The 17,448-nt window shown below is 50.5% G+C and overlaps 10 protein-coding genes across 10 annotated transcripts; 3 read left to right on the forward strand and 7 right to left on the reverse strand.

The window, feature by feature from the left end:
* Positions 1-997: 997 nt before the first annotated feature.
* On the reverse strand, positions 998-1,451 carry VTN49DRAFT_6146 (uncharacterized protein; the record flags this gene model as incomplete). Its single annotated transcript, XM_069414282.1, has 2 exons — positions 998-1,356; positions 1,427-1,451. 2 exons carry the CDS (start codon positions 1,449-1,451, stop codon positions 998-1,000), a joined length of 384 nt encoding a protein of 127 aa, XP_069265544.1.
* Positions 1,452-1,551: 100 nt separating this feature from the next.
* Positions 1,552-3,854, forward strand: VTN49DRAFT_6147 (uncharacterized protein; the record flags this gene model as incomplete). Its single annotated transcript, XM_069414283.1, has 6 exons — positions 1,552-2,132; positions 2,186-2,440; positions 2,496-2,619; positions 2,792-2,901; positions 2,978-3,671; positions 3,744-3,854. The coding sequence occupies 6 exons, from the start codon at positions 1,552-1,554 to the stop codon at positions 3,852-3,854; spliced, it is 1,875 nt and encodes a 624-aa protein (XP_069265545.1).
* Positions 3,855-4,019: 165 nt separating this feature from the next.
* Positions 4,020-5,414, reverse strand: VTN49DRAFT_6148 (uncharacterized protein; the record flags this gene model as incomplete). The annotated part of the gene is made up of 6 exons (XM_069414284.1): positions 4,020-4,910; positions 4,965-4,997; positions 5,056-5,066; positions 5,125-5,171; positions 5,227-5,266; positions 5,321-5,414. The coding sequence occupies 6 exons, from the start codon at positions 5,412-5,414 to the stop codon at positions 4,020-4,022; spliced, it is 1,116 nt and encodes a 371-aa protein (XP_069265546.1).
* Positions 5,415-6,009: 595 nt separating this feature from the next.
* VTN49DRAFT_6149 (uncharacterized protein) lies at positions 6,010-6,753 on the reverse strand (the record flags this gene model as incomplete). The annotated part of the gene is made up of 3 exons (XM_069414285.1): positions 6,010-6,056; positions 6,119-6,332; positions 6,382-6,753. 3 exons carry the CDS (start codon positions 6,751-6,753, stop codon positions 6,010-6,012), a joined length of 633 nt encoding a protein of 210 aa, XP_069265547.1.
* A 359-nt stretch (positions 6,754-7,112) lies between these two features.
* Positions 7,113-8,446, reverse strand: VTN49DRAFT_6150 (uncharacterized protein; the record flags this gene model as incomplete). Its single annotated transcript, XM_069414287.1, has 3 exons — positions 7,113-7,443; positions 7,501-7,606; positions 8,380-8,446. 3 exons carry the CDS (start codon positions 8,444-8,446, stop codon positions 7,113-7,115), a joined length of 504 nt encoding a protein of 167 aa, XP_069265548.1.
* A 165-nt stretch (positions 8,447-8,611) lies between these two features.
* Positions 8,612-11,764, reverse strand: VTN49DRAFT_6151 (uncharacterized protein; the record flags this gene model as incomplete). The annotated part of the gene is made up of 2 exons (XM_069414288.1): positions 8,612-9,356; positions 9,426-11,764. The coding sequence occupies 2 exons, from the start codon at positions 11,762-11,764 to the stop codon at positions 8,612-8,614; spliced, it is 3,084 nt and encodes a 1,027-aa protein (XP_069265549.1).
* Positions 11,765-12,519: 755 nt separating this feature from the next.
* VTN49DRAFT_6152 (uncharacterized protein) lies at positions 12,520-13,461 on the reverse strand (the record flags this gene model as incomplete). Its single annotated transcript, XM_069414289.1, has 2 exons — positions 12,520-13,401; positions 13,456-13,461. The coding sequence occupies 2 exons, from the start codon at positions 13,459-13,461 to the stop codon at positions 12,520-12,522; spliced, it is 888 nt and encodes a 295-aa protein (XP_069265550.1).
* A 235-nt stretch (positions 13,462-13,696) lies between these two features.
* Positions 13,697-14,519, forward strand: VTN49DRAFT_6153 (ribosomal P2 domain-containing protein; the record flags this gene model as incomplete). The annotated part of the gene is made up of 4 exons (XM_069414290.1): positions 13,697-13,710; positions 14,034-14,049; positions 14,113-14,283; positions 14,343-14,519. The coding sequence occupies 4 exons, from the start codon at positions 13,697-13,699 to the stop codon at positions 14,517-14,519; spliced, it is 378 nt and encodes a 125-aa protein (XP_069265551.1).
* Positions 14,520-15,123: 604 nt separating this feature from the next.
* VTN49DRAFT_6154 (40S ribosomal protein uS19) lies at positions 15,124-15,954 on the forward strand (the record flags this gene model as incomplete). Its single annotated transcript, XM_069414291.1, has 5 exons — positions 15,124-15,141; positions 15,201-15,219; positions 15,395-15,452; positions 15,529-15,825; positions 15,885-15,954. The coding sequence occupies 5 exons, from the start codon at positions 15,124-15,126 to the stop codon at positions 15,952-15,954; spliced, it is 462 nt and encodes a 153-aa protein (XP_069265552.1).
* Positions 15,955-16,528: 574 nt separating this feature from the next.
* Positions 16,529-17,170, reverse strand: VTN49DRAFT_6155 (uncharacterized protein; the record flags this gene model as incomplete). The annotated part of the gene is made up of 1 exon (XM_069414292.1): positions 16,529-17,170. The coding sequence occupies one exon, from the start codon at positions 17,168-17,170 to the stop codon at positions 16,529-16,531; it is 642 nt and encodes a 213-aa protein (XP_069265553.1).
* Positions 17,171-17,448: the final 278 nt, after the last annotated feature.

The following is a 17,448-nucleotide window of genomic DNA, read 5'->3' on the forward strand; positions in this document are numbered from 1 at the left end:
CCTCGCATACAAAGGATAAGCAAAGGGAGCACGGGTGCGGAATACTAACGTTGATTGCCGATTAAAAAGGGTGTACATAGTCCTATGTTAGCTTTTGTGCTCTGGCAGGTAACCGGAGGTGCTAACCTAAGTTCAAGCTGTTCCGTAGGGACGTTTTCCGCAAATTCAACAGAAAATAAATTCGTTGTTGATGTCATGCTTCTCCGTACGTGCTGTACTCCGTAAGGTGGTTAACTACTCCGTACATGTATCGTACTCGTACGGATCTAGGGCTGAGCCCAGCTGTGGCTTGAGCGGGGACCCACTCATCCGACTTCACCTGTGGCGCGATTGCCCAAGGCACCTGCTGCTGCGCGGTCACCCTTTGGCCCTTCGCATCGTAGGTATTGTTTCGAGTACTTCAGTCCACGCTTCAAGCTCCATCACCGCCAAGTCCGAGTTTTGGCGGGGTCTCTGACCGAGTAATCCTCTTCTTTTTGGTCTTGCGCACTCGTGGTTGCTCCGTTCGAAGAAGACATATAAAAGGGGCATTCCCCCTTCGTTCGCCGCTTGGTCCTCGACGTTGGAACAGTTCATGTCTGTTCCAGTTTAACTAGCATTTCTAAGCTCGCTCCATCTTCGCTCTCCGATCGCAAAGATCACCACTTGTATCATTGTCCGATTCCAGCGACCCATTGACTTTCGACGCTTGTCTTCACGTCCTCGACAACTCGCAGTGTGACGCACGTGATTCCGGAAGTTCAATTAGCTCATACCCGGTCACAGAAAAGCAACCCTCACTCATATCATACTAGGTGCATGTCCCCCAAAAGTTGATGCCCTACTAGTCATAGACCGCTGTCATTTTGCAAACCCTGAGAGAGTTATCTACAAAGGAAACAGCATCACTTGACCCTTCTAATTTGTCGGCCAGGTCCAAGGATAGCAAACCCAAACTAATTTTAAAGCCCACCTATACCTATTGCTTGGTACATACCATCAGAGTCCAAGGACATCCTCATTGCACTGATCTTTCTGTCCCTTGGACTTCATTGTCTGTCACTGGTGAAGAGGCCTGCTTCGCTTCTTCATCGTTGTGATCCATATTCTTCAGATGACCGTGTGTTAATTGTTGGAGGCATTTGGTCGCCTTGATCAACTTCTTGCTGCTCAACCAGCCAATACGAGCCTCGTGCGGCTCAACCCTAGTCACGGGGGGTAATTCTGCAGCCACACAGACGCCAGAACCTTTGTTCATTGCTTCCATCGCGTTGGGATCTTCCGGGTCCAGGTAATCGCCCTTGGGTAATTGTTTCTGGAATTCCCAACTCTCTACACGGAGGAATCGTGCTTCTGCCAGGTGGTGAGTGCTGTGGACTTGTCACAAATTCCGACACCTGTCACTGCTGGATCACATTACGACTTCGAATAATCCAAGGCAGGGAACCCCTTCCGAGTCTTCGCGCGCACATCCTTGCGAGATCTCCTTCACGAAAACCCACGTCAGTCGAACACCGTCGACGAGAGCGCAATACAGATAGTTGAGGATTCGGGACACGCTATTGCATCAGGATGGATACTGGGCAGAATCACCCGGGCTGGGCCACCTCCGTGCCCCCCGAGGACCCAACAATCACTTATGTCGGCTCCGGATTTTCCTGCATGGGACAAACCCCAACTGATATCGACCATGCTGAGCAAATCACCTGGCCACAACTGCCAGGTTACGAATTCCCCTCGGAGATTAATCCGGCCGCTTTGACTGCACAGCCTTGGAATCCATTATGGCCTTGCGTCCGCGAGAATTTTGATACACCTCTGGAACCACAGTCACAGCCATTTGTGCCTGATACTTGCGAACAGGTTGAGTGGCCGTTGCGGACAGCATTGGGTCTCTCTCACGATCCCCAGGCATTGTCACATGCCCGTTCTGATTCTGGATACTCGAGCGGAATCTATGCACAATTTTCGGGTTTGGACAATCTCAAATCGCATCCGGAAACCGGGCCCTCCCAATCTGAGTGTCACAATGATGGACGTACATTGAATGATGCTAGTTCAACGGCCACTCAAGATCGCGGCGAGTCAATCCAGTCCACCGGATTTCCTTGCAGCTACTGTGACCATGTCGCAAGAACGAAGTCAGACTTAAAGTACGGCATTTACTGAAACGGCACAGGTGATCCCGCTAACGAGTTTGCTGCAGGAAACATGAAAGGAGGCACACCAAACCTTTTGTCTGCGATGAGCCTGGGTGCGGGTGGAGATTTGCAACTCCGAATGACTTGGAAAGACATAGAAAATCTTGTCACAATAAAGTACCGCGTCGTGGACCACAAGAGGTCTGGAAGTGTTTTGGGCAAGGATGCGGCAGAGAAGGCAAGATTTGGAAACGATGGGACAATTTTAAAGATCATTTAAAACGCAAGCATCCTGACGAGTTTGAGGTCCTGAAGGCAAAGTAACGTTCATTATTTCCTCCTGCATTGAACAAACTATTGATCGATAGATGGTAGGTCTCTGGAGTGGTACATGGCTCAATCCGAACAAGGTCAGGCCGAATCGATGCCTGGAACAGCGATGACGTCTCAGTCTGCGACCCTAAATCAGCCGGCTACGCAAAATCAGGGCTCAAGATTGGTAAGTGCGTATGCATCAAGCGTCGTTATTGTGATTATTATCTTCATTGTCACTGGTTGGCGCCCGATCAAATCCCTTTCCCGACCGTACGGGAACATGGCATTGTGGCCATAGAACCACACACATGGACACCATCGACGTGAATACGCGGGAGTGCTAACGAGAGACTCAGCTGGGGGTGCAGACCCTGCCTCGGCAGCGAACAAGAGCCGCGCCGAAGCGATCGGGGAAATATAAATGCTCGGAATGCAACTCGACGTTTACACGGCAGTGTGAACTGAGGTATGCAAACCAAATCCTGTTGCCCATCTTCAAGTTTTTTTTTTTTTTTTTTTTTTTGACCAAAAGAGACATGCAGAAAGCACAACATGCGCCACACGAAGCCATACGGATGCACTTATCCGGGATGCTACAAGGACTTTGGCAGCAAGGCCGACTGGAAACGTCATGAAGTCACACAACACTTTCAGCCGGAAAGCTACCGATGTTCGCTACCGCGGGAGCGCCATCCCGAGTGCGCACTTGTCTTTCGTAAAGCAGTGGATTTCGAGTTTCACTTGCAGCAGATACACCGGTACCAACTCCGGGCTAGCAATAACGATCTGATCAAGCAGCACCAAAAGACGAATATGATCGGCCAAAACTATCAGGGTCAGTTCTGGTGCGGCTTCTGCCGTAAGATTGTTTCCCTAGAAGGGAGCTCGGGGGCGGACGCCTGGAAGAAGCGGTTCGACCACATCGATTTCGAGCACATCAACCCGCGAGATGGTAGGGAACCGGCCAAGATGACCTCCTGGCTGCCGATGTCCGGACATATCACCCGCGGAGTGTTACAGAGACGCGCCCATATGAGGAGCATAACTCTAGGACAAAGTTCCGGGGATTGGAGTCGATTCAAAGCAGAAGACGAAAACGCGATCGAATGTGAGTCTTGCTATGAACGAGAGAGTGACCACAACAACGAAGTCGCTACCTCTAGCCACTCGTCGACGATGAAGAGCTCGTTGTCTCCGACTCAAACTTATGAGGAGCAAAAGCTTTCCATGTTCTGTGTATGTTTCATTCTTTGAATCTCCCTTTTCGCTGTATGGCGCGGCCGCGACGGTACTGACAAGGAAGAACAGTGCCAATGTCTCCATGGTCCATGGAATAGCCTCGTTACGCGGCATTGTCAAAATTGTTCCCATCTGCTTTGCTCGTCATGTACACCCGGTTCAGCTGCCTGGAGCTTTTGATCAGATCTAGAGAGACTACCACCATTCTCGGGTTCATGATATCGGGTTTTATGGCTTACGAATTGATGACCGTAATGACTGTGGATATGAGAATGATAATCAACATAGAGCTCTAATCACCATGAATACTTTTTCATTCATAAGGCATTGATAGCTCTAGAAAATTCATAACTTCGACTCTTCCGGCTCCCCAATCAACTCCAGGAACGCCTCATGCACCTCATCCGTCAAGTCACTGGCCTGCATACTCCGGCCCTTTGCCTTGAACGCGCGCCGTGAGCACTCCCTCGTCAAGGCACTCCCCGCATACGCCGCCAGCAACAGCGTCGTCGTCGGCGACATCTTCTTCTTCTCATCCTCAATCTCCTCAAAGACCTCCTCCTTTGTCGACGACCCTTCGCTCGAGATACTACTTTTCGTATCCGCCCACAACCCCTCATGATACGCCGCCCGCCAGGCTAGCAGTGTCCCAAGACACCCCGTCAACGTATCACCCTGCCCACCACTTCGTTTCAGCCCACCCTGCTGATCGCAGATAATGCTCGTCACGCCATTCGAAATCACATCTTTTGCACCCTTTTGAATGATTGTCACTCCTCCCAGCGCCTGCGCCAGCTTCTCGCACGCCGACGATGCCTCACTGAGCTGCTCCTCCTCGGCGACGCTGCCGCGTCTCTTCGCTGCTTCCGAGGTGCTCGGCACGTCGATCCCCAAAGCCTTAGCTAGGCGGCTAAACTCCATCACGTTCGGTGTCAAAATGCACTCGCGGTATCCGCGGATGAGGTCTGGCTTCTCGGTCACGAGCATCAGACCATCGGCGTCGAGAACAAAAGGCACGGAGCGCGAGCGGGCCACTTTCAGGATCTCCTCCACGACTTTGAGTGTTACCGCGTCGCGGCCGAGACCGGGGCCGATGACGAGAACGTGGAGACGGTTAAGCATGGCGATGACGGGGCCTGCGAGTTCGGGTGGGTTGATGGAGGAGGGGTCGCGGACGGTTGCGCTGCTGGCGAGGATGGGGTGGACCATGAGATTGGGGGAATAGGATTTAATTACCTTGACTTTGTTAACCTTGAGCTCCTCTGTTTTCGTTGGGTATGATCAACATACCGGTGCAGCAGAACGTTCGCAGATGACATGACTCTAGCTTGGTTCTGAGCAGCCGCGGATGGCAGACGGACCTGGCTCGATGGCAACTCACCATGTCGCATCCTGCCGCAACTTAATCAGTGCTTGCTTGGCCGACAACAAAGCTAACGAAGCAACAGACCTAATCGTGCAGATGCCATTGCCGAAAAATATGGAGCTCCAGTATAACTTGAGCGCCCATCAGCAACAGACCCTCGAGCTGTTGTTAATTGATAGAACATACTCTGCGCTCCCTCCAATTACCGCAACTCGTCCCATTTGTCCTGTATGACTGTTAGCATTGATTGAGTGCTTTATCAGGTGGGCTGGATGCTTGCCCTTGTGGAATTTCTCTAGAAGAGGCGGGACCATTGCCCGCACCCTCGAGAGAAGAGTCCGTGAAGGAGTCGCGATATAGACCGGCTCGGGCATGGTGGAGACCTCCGTGATAAGATACTCTACGTCGAATGAGTTAGGGTTGATAAAGCTCGCTGATGGTACAGAAAGAGATCTCGAATCATTAAGATGGTGAAGTCCTAGCTACCAGTCGTGGTAAGCTACCAAAGTGATGTCATTTCCCATCGTCCAATTCCGTTAACATCTAGGGCTTAAAGTTCCTGGCAAGACATCCTGATCAGCTTACAGGTAGTAAATATGGCTTACTGCACTCAGTATTCCTCCATCACTACTCAGTATGCTTTTCCCTATCCTCGAGATTTCGTGAATATTTTCTCTCTTTGACCACTGAATGAAGAGGGGAGAGTCGCGGAGGCCAAGCCGAACCTGCCAGCCGTCAGCGGGCCGTCGGGCCCAACCCATAGATTACCGAGGTCACATGACACGGGTGGTTCAAATTCAACCCAATCCCACCCAGATTTTCTTCGCTCTTCAAGGTTCTACCTCTGCTTCAAGGAAATACGACGATGTAGCGTTTCTACTGTTCTTTTCTGTAAACTGTCCCAACATTCTGCATGGATTCCGCTTTGTAACTTCTCCCCCGCCGAATCCGTGCCGTGCCAACAATAGCCTAGTACTTCGTGACGGGGGATCCTGGCGATTTGCCTTTATGCTTCGCTGCACAAACGCGATTCACGACCTAATATGTTGGAAACGGGTTCCTCTGGGGTAATACTTACTCCATTTTAATTCCTGAGACAGTATTTGTCTCGAGATAGGGTTGATGTTGCGTAGCAACATGAGAGGCCAAAAGTTGCTCTTTTTTACGAAGAAGAAATTGTGGGTCGACTGAATCAACTCGTCGAGTCGCCTTGAATACGCCTTCCCCAGTGGCGAAAAGATACCCACGTCTAAAGGCTGAAGCCCTATGCCTGGAATGCGGAGGCAGTACTGCTATGGCGATTCGATGTTTGTTAGCCAGATTCACAAAATCTATATTGACGTGAGATCCGTGACCGTCCAGGATCAATAGCCGTTTTTTCCTCCCTGCCTTGGACTTCGTGTGCTCGTGGAACACATGGGTAAGCCATGTCCGTGCAAAAGCGTCGCTGCTCCAGCCATTCTCAGAAGCCCCGAAGTATCCTTGCTGTTTCTTGTCGTCCAGGTGCTGCATCAAAGAACTGCGAATGTCACCGGAGCTTTCCTTGAAGATTAGTGCCGGAGGAAGAGCAGTGTCATCGACACCGATCGCTGCAAGAAGCGAGACAAGCTCGCGACTGCCATCTTCGGCGGTATTAGGCATACGCATAGATATCGTTGTCCGCATACTGCGCACACAGCTTGCGCAAAGATTCCATCTGTTCGACGGCTGCATTTACTGAGGATGCTTCTCCGTGTAAGACTCGTCTCTTCAAATCGTGCCGTTTTTGAATCCGTCCAGCCAGCCGTGGCTGAAGTCAGGCTTTTCTAGGTGCGCGTATTGAGGGATTTCATTCCAGACTTCGTGCGCGCTCTCAATGCTCACGTCACCAGTAACCGCTCCTTTTTTGCTCTGGATCGATTGCTACCAATCACAGAGGATTACCCCGAGGATTGGAAAATTGCCTTTACGGTTGCGACGACGATCTCTTTGTGAAGTTTGTCGAGTAAAACCCTTTCTCATCGAAGTTGTAGATAGTATTTTCGGGCTCAATTTTATTGTCCTGGATGAACTCTTTCAGCAGGAGAGTTGAATTAGCCCAAAACACCGCAATTGAATCCGGCATCTTGCGCCTTCAGTAGCGCCAACGCCCAGGTTCGAATCCAAGCGAGCATATCTTTTGGCCGCTGCCTCAGGGGCTTGACCGCTTGGTCATATCGTTGTTTGGCTTGCCGCGTTTCTTCCGTTTTCTTGATACCGGCTCGCTCCTTTAGATTCTCGTACCACACATGGATATCGTGTTCGGATTTGCAGGCCAAATCGTACAATGATGGTTCGACTGTCTCACGCACCCACTCCAACAACCGAGTGATGTATTCCCGTTGTTGTTTGTAGAGCATAACTTGAGGTTGTAATGTCTCACCGCTGCGTTGTAAGCGGTCTGTCCCTCTGGGGACAGATCGATGATGCTAAGGGCCCGACTTTGGTGTAAGATATCCCCCAAAATCAGGTGCCGGAGATGGCGATGCCAGGGAGGTCGCACGGTTGGCACGAGTGCTGGCGCGTGAAGAGTGACCGCGTGACGAACCTGCCGACGTGAGGAAGGACCGCAGGGGGGTTTGTCCCCCAGGTTGGGTTCCACAGGGCGTGTCTCATATTGGCCTCGTGTTGGGCTGTCAGGTCGATAAGGTGCCAAAATTCATCTCCCTGGCTTTGGCAGTAAATTGTTCATTCCGGGCCATCCAGGTGTACTGGCCCGTAAGCTTCACAGTGGCGTCGGACATTTTGGAGTCGCTGTTGGAATCGAGGTTGCAACGATTAATGAGAAAGCTGACAATAAATCGAGGAACAAGACCGTGCCGTAATGACGAGGACTCAAACGTTGTCGAAAACCAATGTCAGGCATATGTGTTCTTGGAGAATCCGATGCTCAGGAGGATATTAGGGCAAAGCCGGGCTCATAAGAAAGTTTTTCAGTCCGGTTTTTCTGGGTAGAGTGCTCCATAAGAGCCGCGGAAAGATCAGTTTTATTCACCATTTCTGCAACTTTCTGCCGAATTGTTGGCCAACTCGAGAGGGGTAACTTGTGAAGCAGTAATGAACAAGCGGATACCTAGCGGTAGTGAGAAATCCAAAGGATGTCATCGACATAGAAAAGAACAATCACGCGACCATTGGAATAGATGCATGTTTCATCACCAACAGGCATCAGTCCAAGGCGTCGTAGCTGTGCGCCGAGGTCTTTGAACCAAAGGAGTGGTGAACGCCGAAGTCCATAGAGCGCCATAAGAAGTATCAGGCTGAAACCAGATTCTTTGTACCCAGGGGGAAGCTCGCAGTACACAAGTTCATCAAGCTTACTGTTGACAAATGCGTTGGTCACATCCGACTGATCGATATCCAGGTCGAAGTAAGCAGCGAGTGCCATAATGGCGCGAAATGAGCGTAGTGCCAATGTTGCTGACCGGGTGTCTAGTGAGTTGAAGGGTTGTTGGTCCCCGCGTACACATAGACGAGCCTTGAACTTTGTGAGGTGTCCAGAGTCGTCGAACTTGTACGTGAACACCCATTTCAAAGGTATGATATGGGCGTTTCAAGGTCGACGAATCTTACGAAAAACACCCCGTTGATCTAATTCACCCAGTTCTTCATCCATGGCTCTCTTCCAATTTGGCCAGAATGGATGTTTCCTGGCTTCACCATAGTGTCTGGGCGGAGGCGGGAGCTGGCTTCGGTGAAGAGAAGGGTTCTCAAATGTTCCAGCCATGAAGGATGCGAATTGTGTGGAGATGTAATCATCGTTGTCCTTCCGGGGTTTTGGCTGCCTCTTCCCTTCAGTAATGTTCGAGGGGTCTATCCCGGCCATCGATCGAGGTTGGCGCTTTGTTTTGAGCTTCGAGTGTACTGATCCATGGATTTCCGAAGAACTTTCCAGACTTGATGGCCCGGAAGTTGAAGGGATTTGGGAAATGCGCGACTCTGCAGGTTCAGGAGTTTGGTCTGGTGTTGCTTCCGGCGTTGGCCATGCTCCTGGTGTTGGTGCCGCGCCATTGATTGTATTCTGAAGGTCTTGCTGAAGGATATCATCCGGTGTGAGATCTTTCGCATTATCGTTCTCACAGGGGGCTCCAGAAACAGGGGGTTGGGAGACAGTTCGTCCGGAAGAAGATTCATCGTCACGTCGACGGCGATATTGAATTTCATCATCTGAAGCTTCGCTCAGTTCATCATAGACTTCTGGTTGAGCCATCGGAGGTTCATGAGTTCGCATAAGGGATTCTACCCACGGTCTTTCTTCGCTGTATCGTTGCGACTCATCAAACTCGACGTCGCGCTCTCTTGAAATGTCGTTAGTATTGGGATTCCAGACACGGTAAATGTTTGAAGCCTCGATCCCGGCAAGTTACTGCTTTGTGGCGCGTGGGTCGAGTTTGTTCTTTCGGGAAATATTCTGAGTGCGAACATAAGCTGCTGCACCCAGGGCGCGGAGATTTCCTAAATACGGCTTCTCTGGCCTCCCGACAGCGTCGTGTAGGACTTGAAATGGAGTCTTCCATCCAAGGCTTTTGGTCGGTGTTCGATTGATGAGGAAAACTGCATGGTCATGGATATGTGGCCATAGATTCTCAGGCAAACCGCTGTCAATCCGGAGTGCTCGCATACGTGTTGTCAGCACCCCCCAAGAACGTTCAGCAAGGCCGTTTTGTGAAGGAGCACCAGCTGACGTCGTCTCAACCTGAATCCCTAGCGAGCGAAGATATGGGAATAGTGGCTCAAGGGATGTCTCGTTGTCACAACGAATAACTCGAACTTGTTGACCAAATTGACGTTCAATGTAAGCCAGCATATTCTGGAGTTTTTGTCGCGCAAGTTGTTTTGCAACTAATGTTTCAGAGATGACGAATCGAGAGAAGTCACAGATACCGTGCAGGACGTATTTGCTTCCATCAATTCCTTCGTTCAAAGTGATCAAATCAAGATGGAAGCGTTCGAACGGCCTTCGACCTGTAGACATTGGGACAGGGGATATTTTCTGTTGTGCTTTGGTAAATTTGCAGGTTTCACAAGAGCTAATGTCAGGACCTCCCTTAGTGATTTCGACACCTTCACAGGCCTTGGAGAGATGCTGAATGGCTTCTTTTCCAACGTGTCCGAGGCGGATATGCCACTGCCATGGGGTTCCTCGGAGTGTTGGACGTGTGCGCGATGATTGAACTCCGTGGGATGCAATCGGGATGTCATATGACTCCTTAATTGGATTATATTCAAGAACCCACTGTCCATGATGCCGCTCAAGATGACAAAAAGTGCGGCCATCATGTACAAGTGTATCATCCCGATTGTTGAAAAGGACACCGGAGGTGTTCAGTCGAGTCACTGAAACAACGCTCGTATGGAAATCGGGTATGTAGAGTGCTTCAGAAAGAACCATACTCCGGCGAGATCCATTAGGCCCGTTGACGTATATCTGAACACGACCTCGACCTAAGGGCCGCGGCGTGGAGGCTCCAGCGAATACTTCTTGTGTGATGGCGTCGTCCTGATAGTCGAGGAAGCGCAATCGATTGTTACAAATGTGGACATTAGAACCCGTGTCAAGGATAAACGAGTCCTTTAGCGCATGTTGAGACGTTGCTAGCGAATTGGACACTTGCATAGTCGCATGGACAAGGAGCGGTGACGACTCCTCTGAGCGTTGCGACTCGGGCTGATTACGCTTCTTTTTCGAGGAGCGTTTCGAATTCTTCTGTGCCCGTGCGACTTTTTCACGAAGTTCTTCATTTGAAGCGAGAAGCTCGTTGATCCTTTCGGCAATCTTCCGATCGCGCTTGAATCCAAGGGGAGCAATGTCGGGGTTTAAATAGAAGCACTGAGAATAGAAGTGCTTCTCTCCGCAGACACACTTCAGATTCCCCTTAGGTTGTTTCCCAGGACGTGTCTCGCTAGAATTCTTCTGGCCCTTCTCGTTTCGGGCACCGAGTGTCGCGAAGGATCCAAGGCGTTCTTTTGGGGAAGGGGACCAATTGCGATCGGACGAGTAGAATGTCCGGATTCGTTGGAAGTCGGTGATGACTTCTTCCAGAGTTGGATAGTCTTTGAATGATTTCCGGATCAACTCTCGTCTCATGTCTCGGATGTCATCAGGGTAAAGATGTTCCACGCAGTTGTAGAACATCCGAACTGCTTTGTGATTTTCGGTGTGCCCGATTTGTCGAGCCTCAGTCATAATGGCTTCAAAGTCCTGGAGCCATTTATCAAGATTCTTTCGGTTCGGGCCTTTTTCAATGGTGGCGATCTTAGCTTCGATCATCTTCTCTCGATCGTGATCAAGGGGCGCGCAGTGCTCCTTGAGACGTTTGAGACGCTGTCGAACGTCGGTGACTCCTCGAATTCGAATATGGAGGTATGGACTAATAGTATCAAGAATGAGCTTGTTTAGCTCAATAAGACGTTTCTCCTTGGTATGGTATTCTTGGATAGCGAAAGCGCATTTCTCTTGCGCTGCTTTCAACCGCTCCTTCTCAAGCCATGTTGGTTCTCGGTTTTCAGCGACGGCTTGAGGGATGATATCTTCCGGAGCAGGATACTCCGGCTTAGTTAGGGTTGGAGCGTCTCGATCATCGGCGGACGGGTCAATGTACTCCCATACGCCGTATGTCTCTGCCTTCTCACGGATTCGCTCAAACCAGTCAACCCAGTTTAAGCTCCCCTTCAGAATAACCGAGGTGTTCACAATGGACGCCATTTCGACAAGGTGTTAAACACTAATGGCTCCGTAGAACAGTACACCGCGGTTTCAAAAACAGTGGTCGAAAGTGCTCTCTCCTGTCAATGCAGGTAAGCAATATCACCCAATGAGCACTTCAGAGCCTCACCGGGCTCATAACTGTCGGGAAAAAACTGGGATTTGTTCTGGTTGGAGCGTTCCGTGTCAAGTAACTGCAAATTAAGGAATGTATTGATTGTAATTCTTTCTCTAGTTCTCTTGCTTTTTTTGCTTGTCTCCCTGATGTCCTGGAACCTGAACTCATATATATACATGAGACTGGGTCCGATAACTAAGACAACATGTAGCAAAGATAGGAGGCAGGCTGGAGAGCGCTGCCAAAAATATGAATTTGAAGGATCATGACAAGACTGAAAGTGTAGAAGATGGAGACTGAAATGATTAACGTTTTGTATGGAAATGGTATTGTATCGCACCACACCGCCTGACAGGTAGATAGTGTGCATTAACTGTTTGTGTGTGCACACAGCGTCTTGGCACCTTAGGTACCAGCCATCAGTGCATAGATAGTCCTAGTCCAGCACTTTACTATGTATCTACAGCTACTAGATCTTTAAGGGAACGGAAAAAGAGCCTCTATTAACTACCAGAAGATCAAACCTCCAACCAGAGAATAACAAGCAAAGTCAACACCCGATATATGCATACGCTGAACATGCAAGCAAACCCACTAAAACATGGACATATGGTATCATGGCATCAAACTCATCTTCTCACTTCCCCTTTGCCGCCAAAGCAGCCAGCTTCTTCTTCCGTTCCATCTTCTGTCTCTTGGCCTCCATCTCCCGCCGAATGTCCTCTTCATCTTCTTGCTTGGCAATCTTGAGCGCAAGTTCCTCTTCTCGGTCCAAATCCTCAATGCCCGCTTCCATGACAGAGGATGCGTCGGAGTAGTAATCGTCTTCGTAGTCATCGTAGTAATAGTCGCCTTCATCCTCTTCATCCGTGGCAAGATACTCGTCTCGTCGTGGAGGTCGTCGGCGGTCAGGAACACTTCCACGACGCGACGGGAGATTCGCGGTTCCTCGGTATGTTGGCTGCGCAGGTCGAGCGGTGCCCTTGTACCCCAACACCTTCTTGTCGGCAGTCCCCTCACCCGACTTGCTGCCCGGTTTCGATTCAGCGGTAGCACTCGTGCCACTCTTCTTCCCACGTGCAGCCTCCTTGTCCTTTGCCGCAGCCTCCATGGCCCGTTTCTTCTTCTCCGCTAAGCTAATCTTTTGCTTTTGTGCAACGGGTTGATGCTTGAGCACTCCGACCTTTGGTGCCTTCTGCTGGACCTCCCGAGCCTTGGCCATCAATTCCGCAAACGAGCCCTTCGGTGGCGGTTTGGACGGCGCACTGGTAGCCGCTGGCTTGGTAGACGAAGACCCTGAAGACTTGCCATCTTTTTCCGGGCGCTGAGGTGGTTCATCAGCTTTGCGCTTGACTCCCCTCGACTCCGCCGTTCCCGACTGGGTTGACGAGGTCAAGGGTTTGCCGGATCCTTGTTTCGAGGAATCATTTTTGTTGGCCGGGGCGGGAGTTCGCGGCGGCGGTGGAGGGATGGCCGCTGGCTTCCCGGTTTCGATAGACGACAGGACAGAGTCGAGGAACTAAATGTTGAGTCAGCAACGCAAGCAGAAAGCTAGAAGGGATATGTCCCTTACGCTCATCGTCGTAGAAGCCAAACGACCAACTCAGGCATTCGAATCGAAGCGACAATCACCGCCGGGCGGTTATCTTAGGAGAACTGCATGATTCTCGCTGACCAAAATCGAGGGGTCAAACTCAGATGGATGCGCCGATTGAAGTATTGGGTAGAAACGGCTGGATGTAGAACCAGGAAAGGGCTGAAAATGAGATTAGTCAGAAGAGTTTTATGGCCAGGGGCATCTGCAACTGAATCCGATGTTGCAGCGCCCGTGAGAAAGCAAATAAACTGAATAGAAGGCAACAGAAGACAACATGGCAAACTCCGGTCGATGACTTGCTCTGATCACATGGCAACTTATTGTACTTCATTTGGAAGGCGGTGAAGGAGCCGGTGTCAAGCCACAGCAAATTGCCGTTCTCGCTTAGCGGGTTTCAGCACTAGCCACACTTTGCCGCGCACTTTTTTCATTGTGGGATTCATTCGCCAGCTTCTTTTGATCCTCATCCGCGATCACGTCCTCGTTAACCAACCACCACGAACTTGAAGTTTCAGTCCCCGCGCAACAAGCGGTTAAACTGATTGATTCTCTAGTTCGTGTCCAAATCAAGTATGTCAATCTATCAGCAATTGCTGGAAACATGTTCGTGGTGACTAACACCATTGGTGACAGCGTCTATTCAAAATGAAGCACCTCGCCGCTTACCTCCTGCTCGGCCTGGCCGGCAACACCAGCCCTTCTGCCGACGACATCAAGGGCGTCCTTGGTTCGGTCGGCATTGATGCCGATGAGGAGCGCCTCGAGAAGCTCCTGTCTGAGCTTGAGGGCAAGGACATTCAGGAGGTCAGTCAACGGGAATTGGAGCCATTACGAGGATTTATATTAACGTGATGTTCCTACAGCTGATTGCCGAGGGTACTAGCAAGCTCGCTTCGGTCCCCGCTGGTGGCGCTGCTGCTGCACCTGCTGCGGGTGGTGCCGCCGCCGCGGCCGGTGGTGCCGAGGAGAAGAAGGAGGAGAAGAAGGAAGAGAAGGAGGAGGAGTCCGACGAGGACATGGGCTTCGGTCTGTTCGACTAAACGGGTCGCTTCGATATGACCGAGCATGGAGAAGATGGCGGAGGAGTGGTTACGACGGATTGTACAATGGTCGCGGAGGTTCCCGATCATGCCATTCTGTCCTTGATTACGATGCAGTTATGATCATGCATGTATGTCTATGGATAGATAATGGACCGTCGAAGCTCCTCGACCGCGATTCCTGATATGCCCATTGTAGAAGTACCTAGGGACCTATTCAGACACAGCAAATTGAAATATCATCAGTGTTCACCAAATCCACAAATCCCAGTTCCTTTCATCCTGCAGCGCTTCACATCAATGTAGTCCAGCACGCTACAATTCTTCGATTGACGCAACTAAGCATATCTGCACTCATGATGATCGTACGGTGTACAACCATGAATATAGTTGAGTTACCCAATTTGGCAAAGATTCAGGGCTAGGGTTGTGAGTCCCAAAACGGATTAGCGTCGCTTAGCCGAACTAAACCTGCCCACTCCCTCGTCAAACCCGCAAGCGCTTGTCCGATAGATAACTCGACATCGCTCCGTTCCATCAATTTTTCTCGCTTTTCGATCCCGGTTGAGTCGGAAAGCGTGCGCGGATAGATTGGACTGCAAAGATGGCTGACGTCGAATACGTGAGTTCCTTTTCGACGCTTTCCGATTTCTTCGTGAATATTGACTGACTTTTTTACAGAACGCCGAGGAGGCTGCCGGTACGTTGACTTCCCTGTCAATTCTCCCTATTATCCGTCAAAAGATACCCTGCCGCCGTGTACGACGAGTTAGAGAATGAGATGAGAATCGAGGGGCGGAACTGGCGCACAAATGACCGCACACATACATGCACAAAAGAGGTCACGACGACGCTGACACGATGACCCGCAACAGAGCTCAAGAAGAAGAGACAGTTCCGGAAGTTCTCCTATCGCGGCATTGAGCTCGAGCAGTACGTTACAATCCACCCATTCACCGTCCAGCAATTGTCCTCGAGACAAACTCTCTGACCGCACCCGATAAAACAGACTTCTGGACCTCTCCTCGGAGCAGCTCCGCGATGTCGTGCACGCCCGGGCCCGCCGCCGCTTCAACCGCGGCCTGAAGCGCAAGCCGATGGGTCTGATCAAGAAGCTGCGCAAGGCTAAGCAGGAGGCTAAGCCCAACGAGAAGCCGGCGCTCGTCAAGACGCACCTCCGTGACATGATCATCGTCCCCGAGATGATCGGCTCCGTCATTGGCATCTACTCCGGTAAGGAGTTCAACCAGGTTGAAATCAAGCCTGAGATGGTTGGCCACTACCTTGGCGAGTTCTCCATCACATAGTACGTAACCCCCTAGCCTCCAGCCCTTTGGCTACGAACAAGTTCTAACATATTTACAGCAAACCCGTCAAGCACGGTCGACCTGGTATCGGTGCCACCCACTCCTCGCGTTTCATTCCCCTGAAATAGACGCAAAAAGAAGAAAATGCTCGATGTTCTTTTTTACGTTTTGTGTATCTAACGGCGGGAAGTTACGTTGAATGGAATGGGTGTTATCGTCGTTCATGCCGCTTATGCAGTCAGACATCCAATGAAACAAAATGGGCTGTTTCTGGTACTGTTTAATTGTTCCATGATTAGATCCGGGTAGAGTAAGCAGATGGATCGACCTGTAAGAGCCCCTCTGCGTCAATTATTCGTCCAAACCATGACAGGATCGTTGGGCCCATGGATATGGATGATTGGAAAATGGACTATGCTTTTCCTTTCCATGCAAATTTCATTGACTACGGACGCAATTCGTGTAAGTCTAATCTTAGGTACTCTAGAATTTGGACAAGAACATCGAAGACTTAGTAACGCTTGACAAAATTGATCAGATAGTCTGGTGCCATGGTGTAGGAATGTTTGAATCCAGTCGTTTTGACATTGATCAGCATGACTCAGATATGACCATGTGGAGTCTGACCTTAGCATCGTCAGACATAGCAGAGTAAATAACAAAAAGACTGTCTTCGGCATGAGAAGGACTGGTTCGACGGCACTACTGGAGGATCTCATGTCGATCAGAATCAGGTGCCCAGACACTACCGCCAATGGACGGCACACTCTCCTGATCCTCCAACGCAACCGCACTGTCTGTATCGCCCATGCTGCCGTAATGGTGGAAGTCATAGACGAGCGGTCGAGGGTCGTCATCTTCCTGATCGCGCCGACTTTCATACCAGGGATATTCCACGTGGTAGTTGTCAGGGCTGTTGTTTTTGTCGTTCTTCTTATCATCATTGTCGTTGTCGCTCTTGTTGTAATTGTTGGCGCTGCTTTCCCAATCGACACGGTCCTGATGTCCAGATGCTGCGCTTCCGCCGCGAGTCACGGCTAGAGATGGTCGCGGCTCAGAAGAGTCTTCGCTCGGAGGACGCAGAGATAAAGGCATGACGAAAGGATAAGGAGATCCTGTCCACACGCGCCCCGAAGAGATGCTGGTGATGCTGGCGGCTTCGGAGTCATCTCCAGAACTTGCATCCGGATCGAGTTCGAAGGACGACAGCGAGAGACCATCACCAGGAGCTTTCACTGATCCCCTTCTGCAAACGAGCGATGACGGTGAATCCGGAGGAAACCGCCTCGGGTTCTTCGGGAGTGACTCGAGCCATTTCCTTAGATCCGCGTCCTCTATAAGCATTGCCAGAGCAAGATGTGGTCTCCAATTCGCCGTCTTCGTTCAACGACAAAAATTTGCCAGATACACCCGCAGGTTTGAACAATTGCAGTAACGTACAACAGAGCCCAGAGAACCAACAGGAGCGACGTTGTGAAGGCTATATTGCCGGGTCTACTTGAACCTGTGCGAGTTCCGCAGATTGTAAGGGAAATGAATCAGTTCCCGCGAAGGAACAGAGGCGGAAGAATTGTCTTCAGAATGCAAATCATAGTAAATAATATTGTTTAGAACCCGTCGTC

This window comes from Thermomyces lanuginosus (genome assembly GCF_041956635.1).
Source record: "Thermomyces lanuginosus strain ATCC 200065 unplaced genomic scaffold VTN49scaffold_40, whole genome shotgun sequence".
NCBI lineage: Eukaryota > Fungi > Ascomycota > Eurotiomycetes > Eurotiales > Trichocomaceae > Thermomyces > Thermomyces lanuginosus.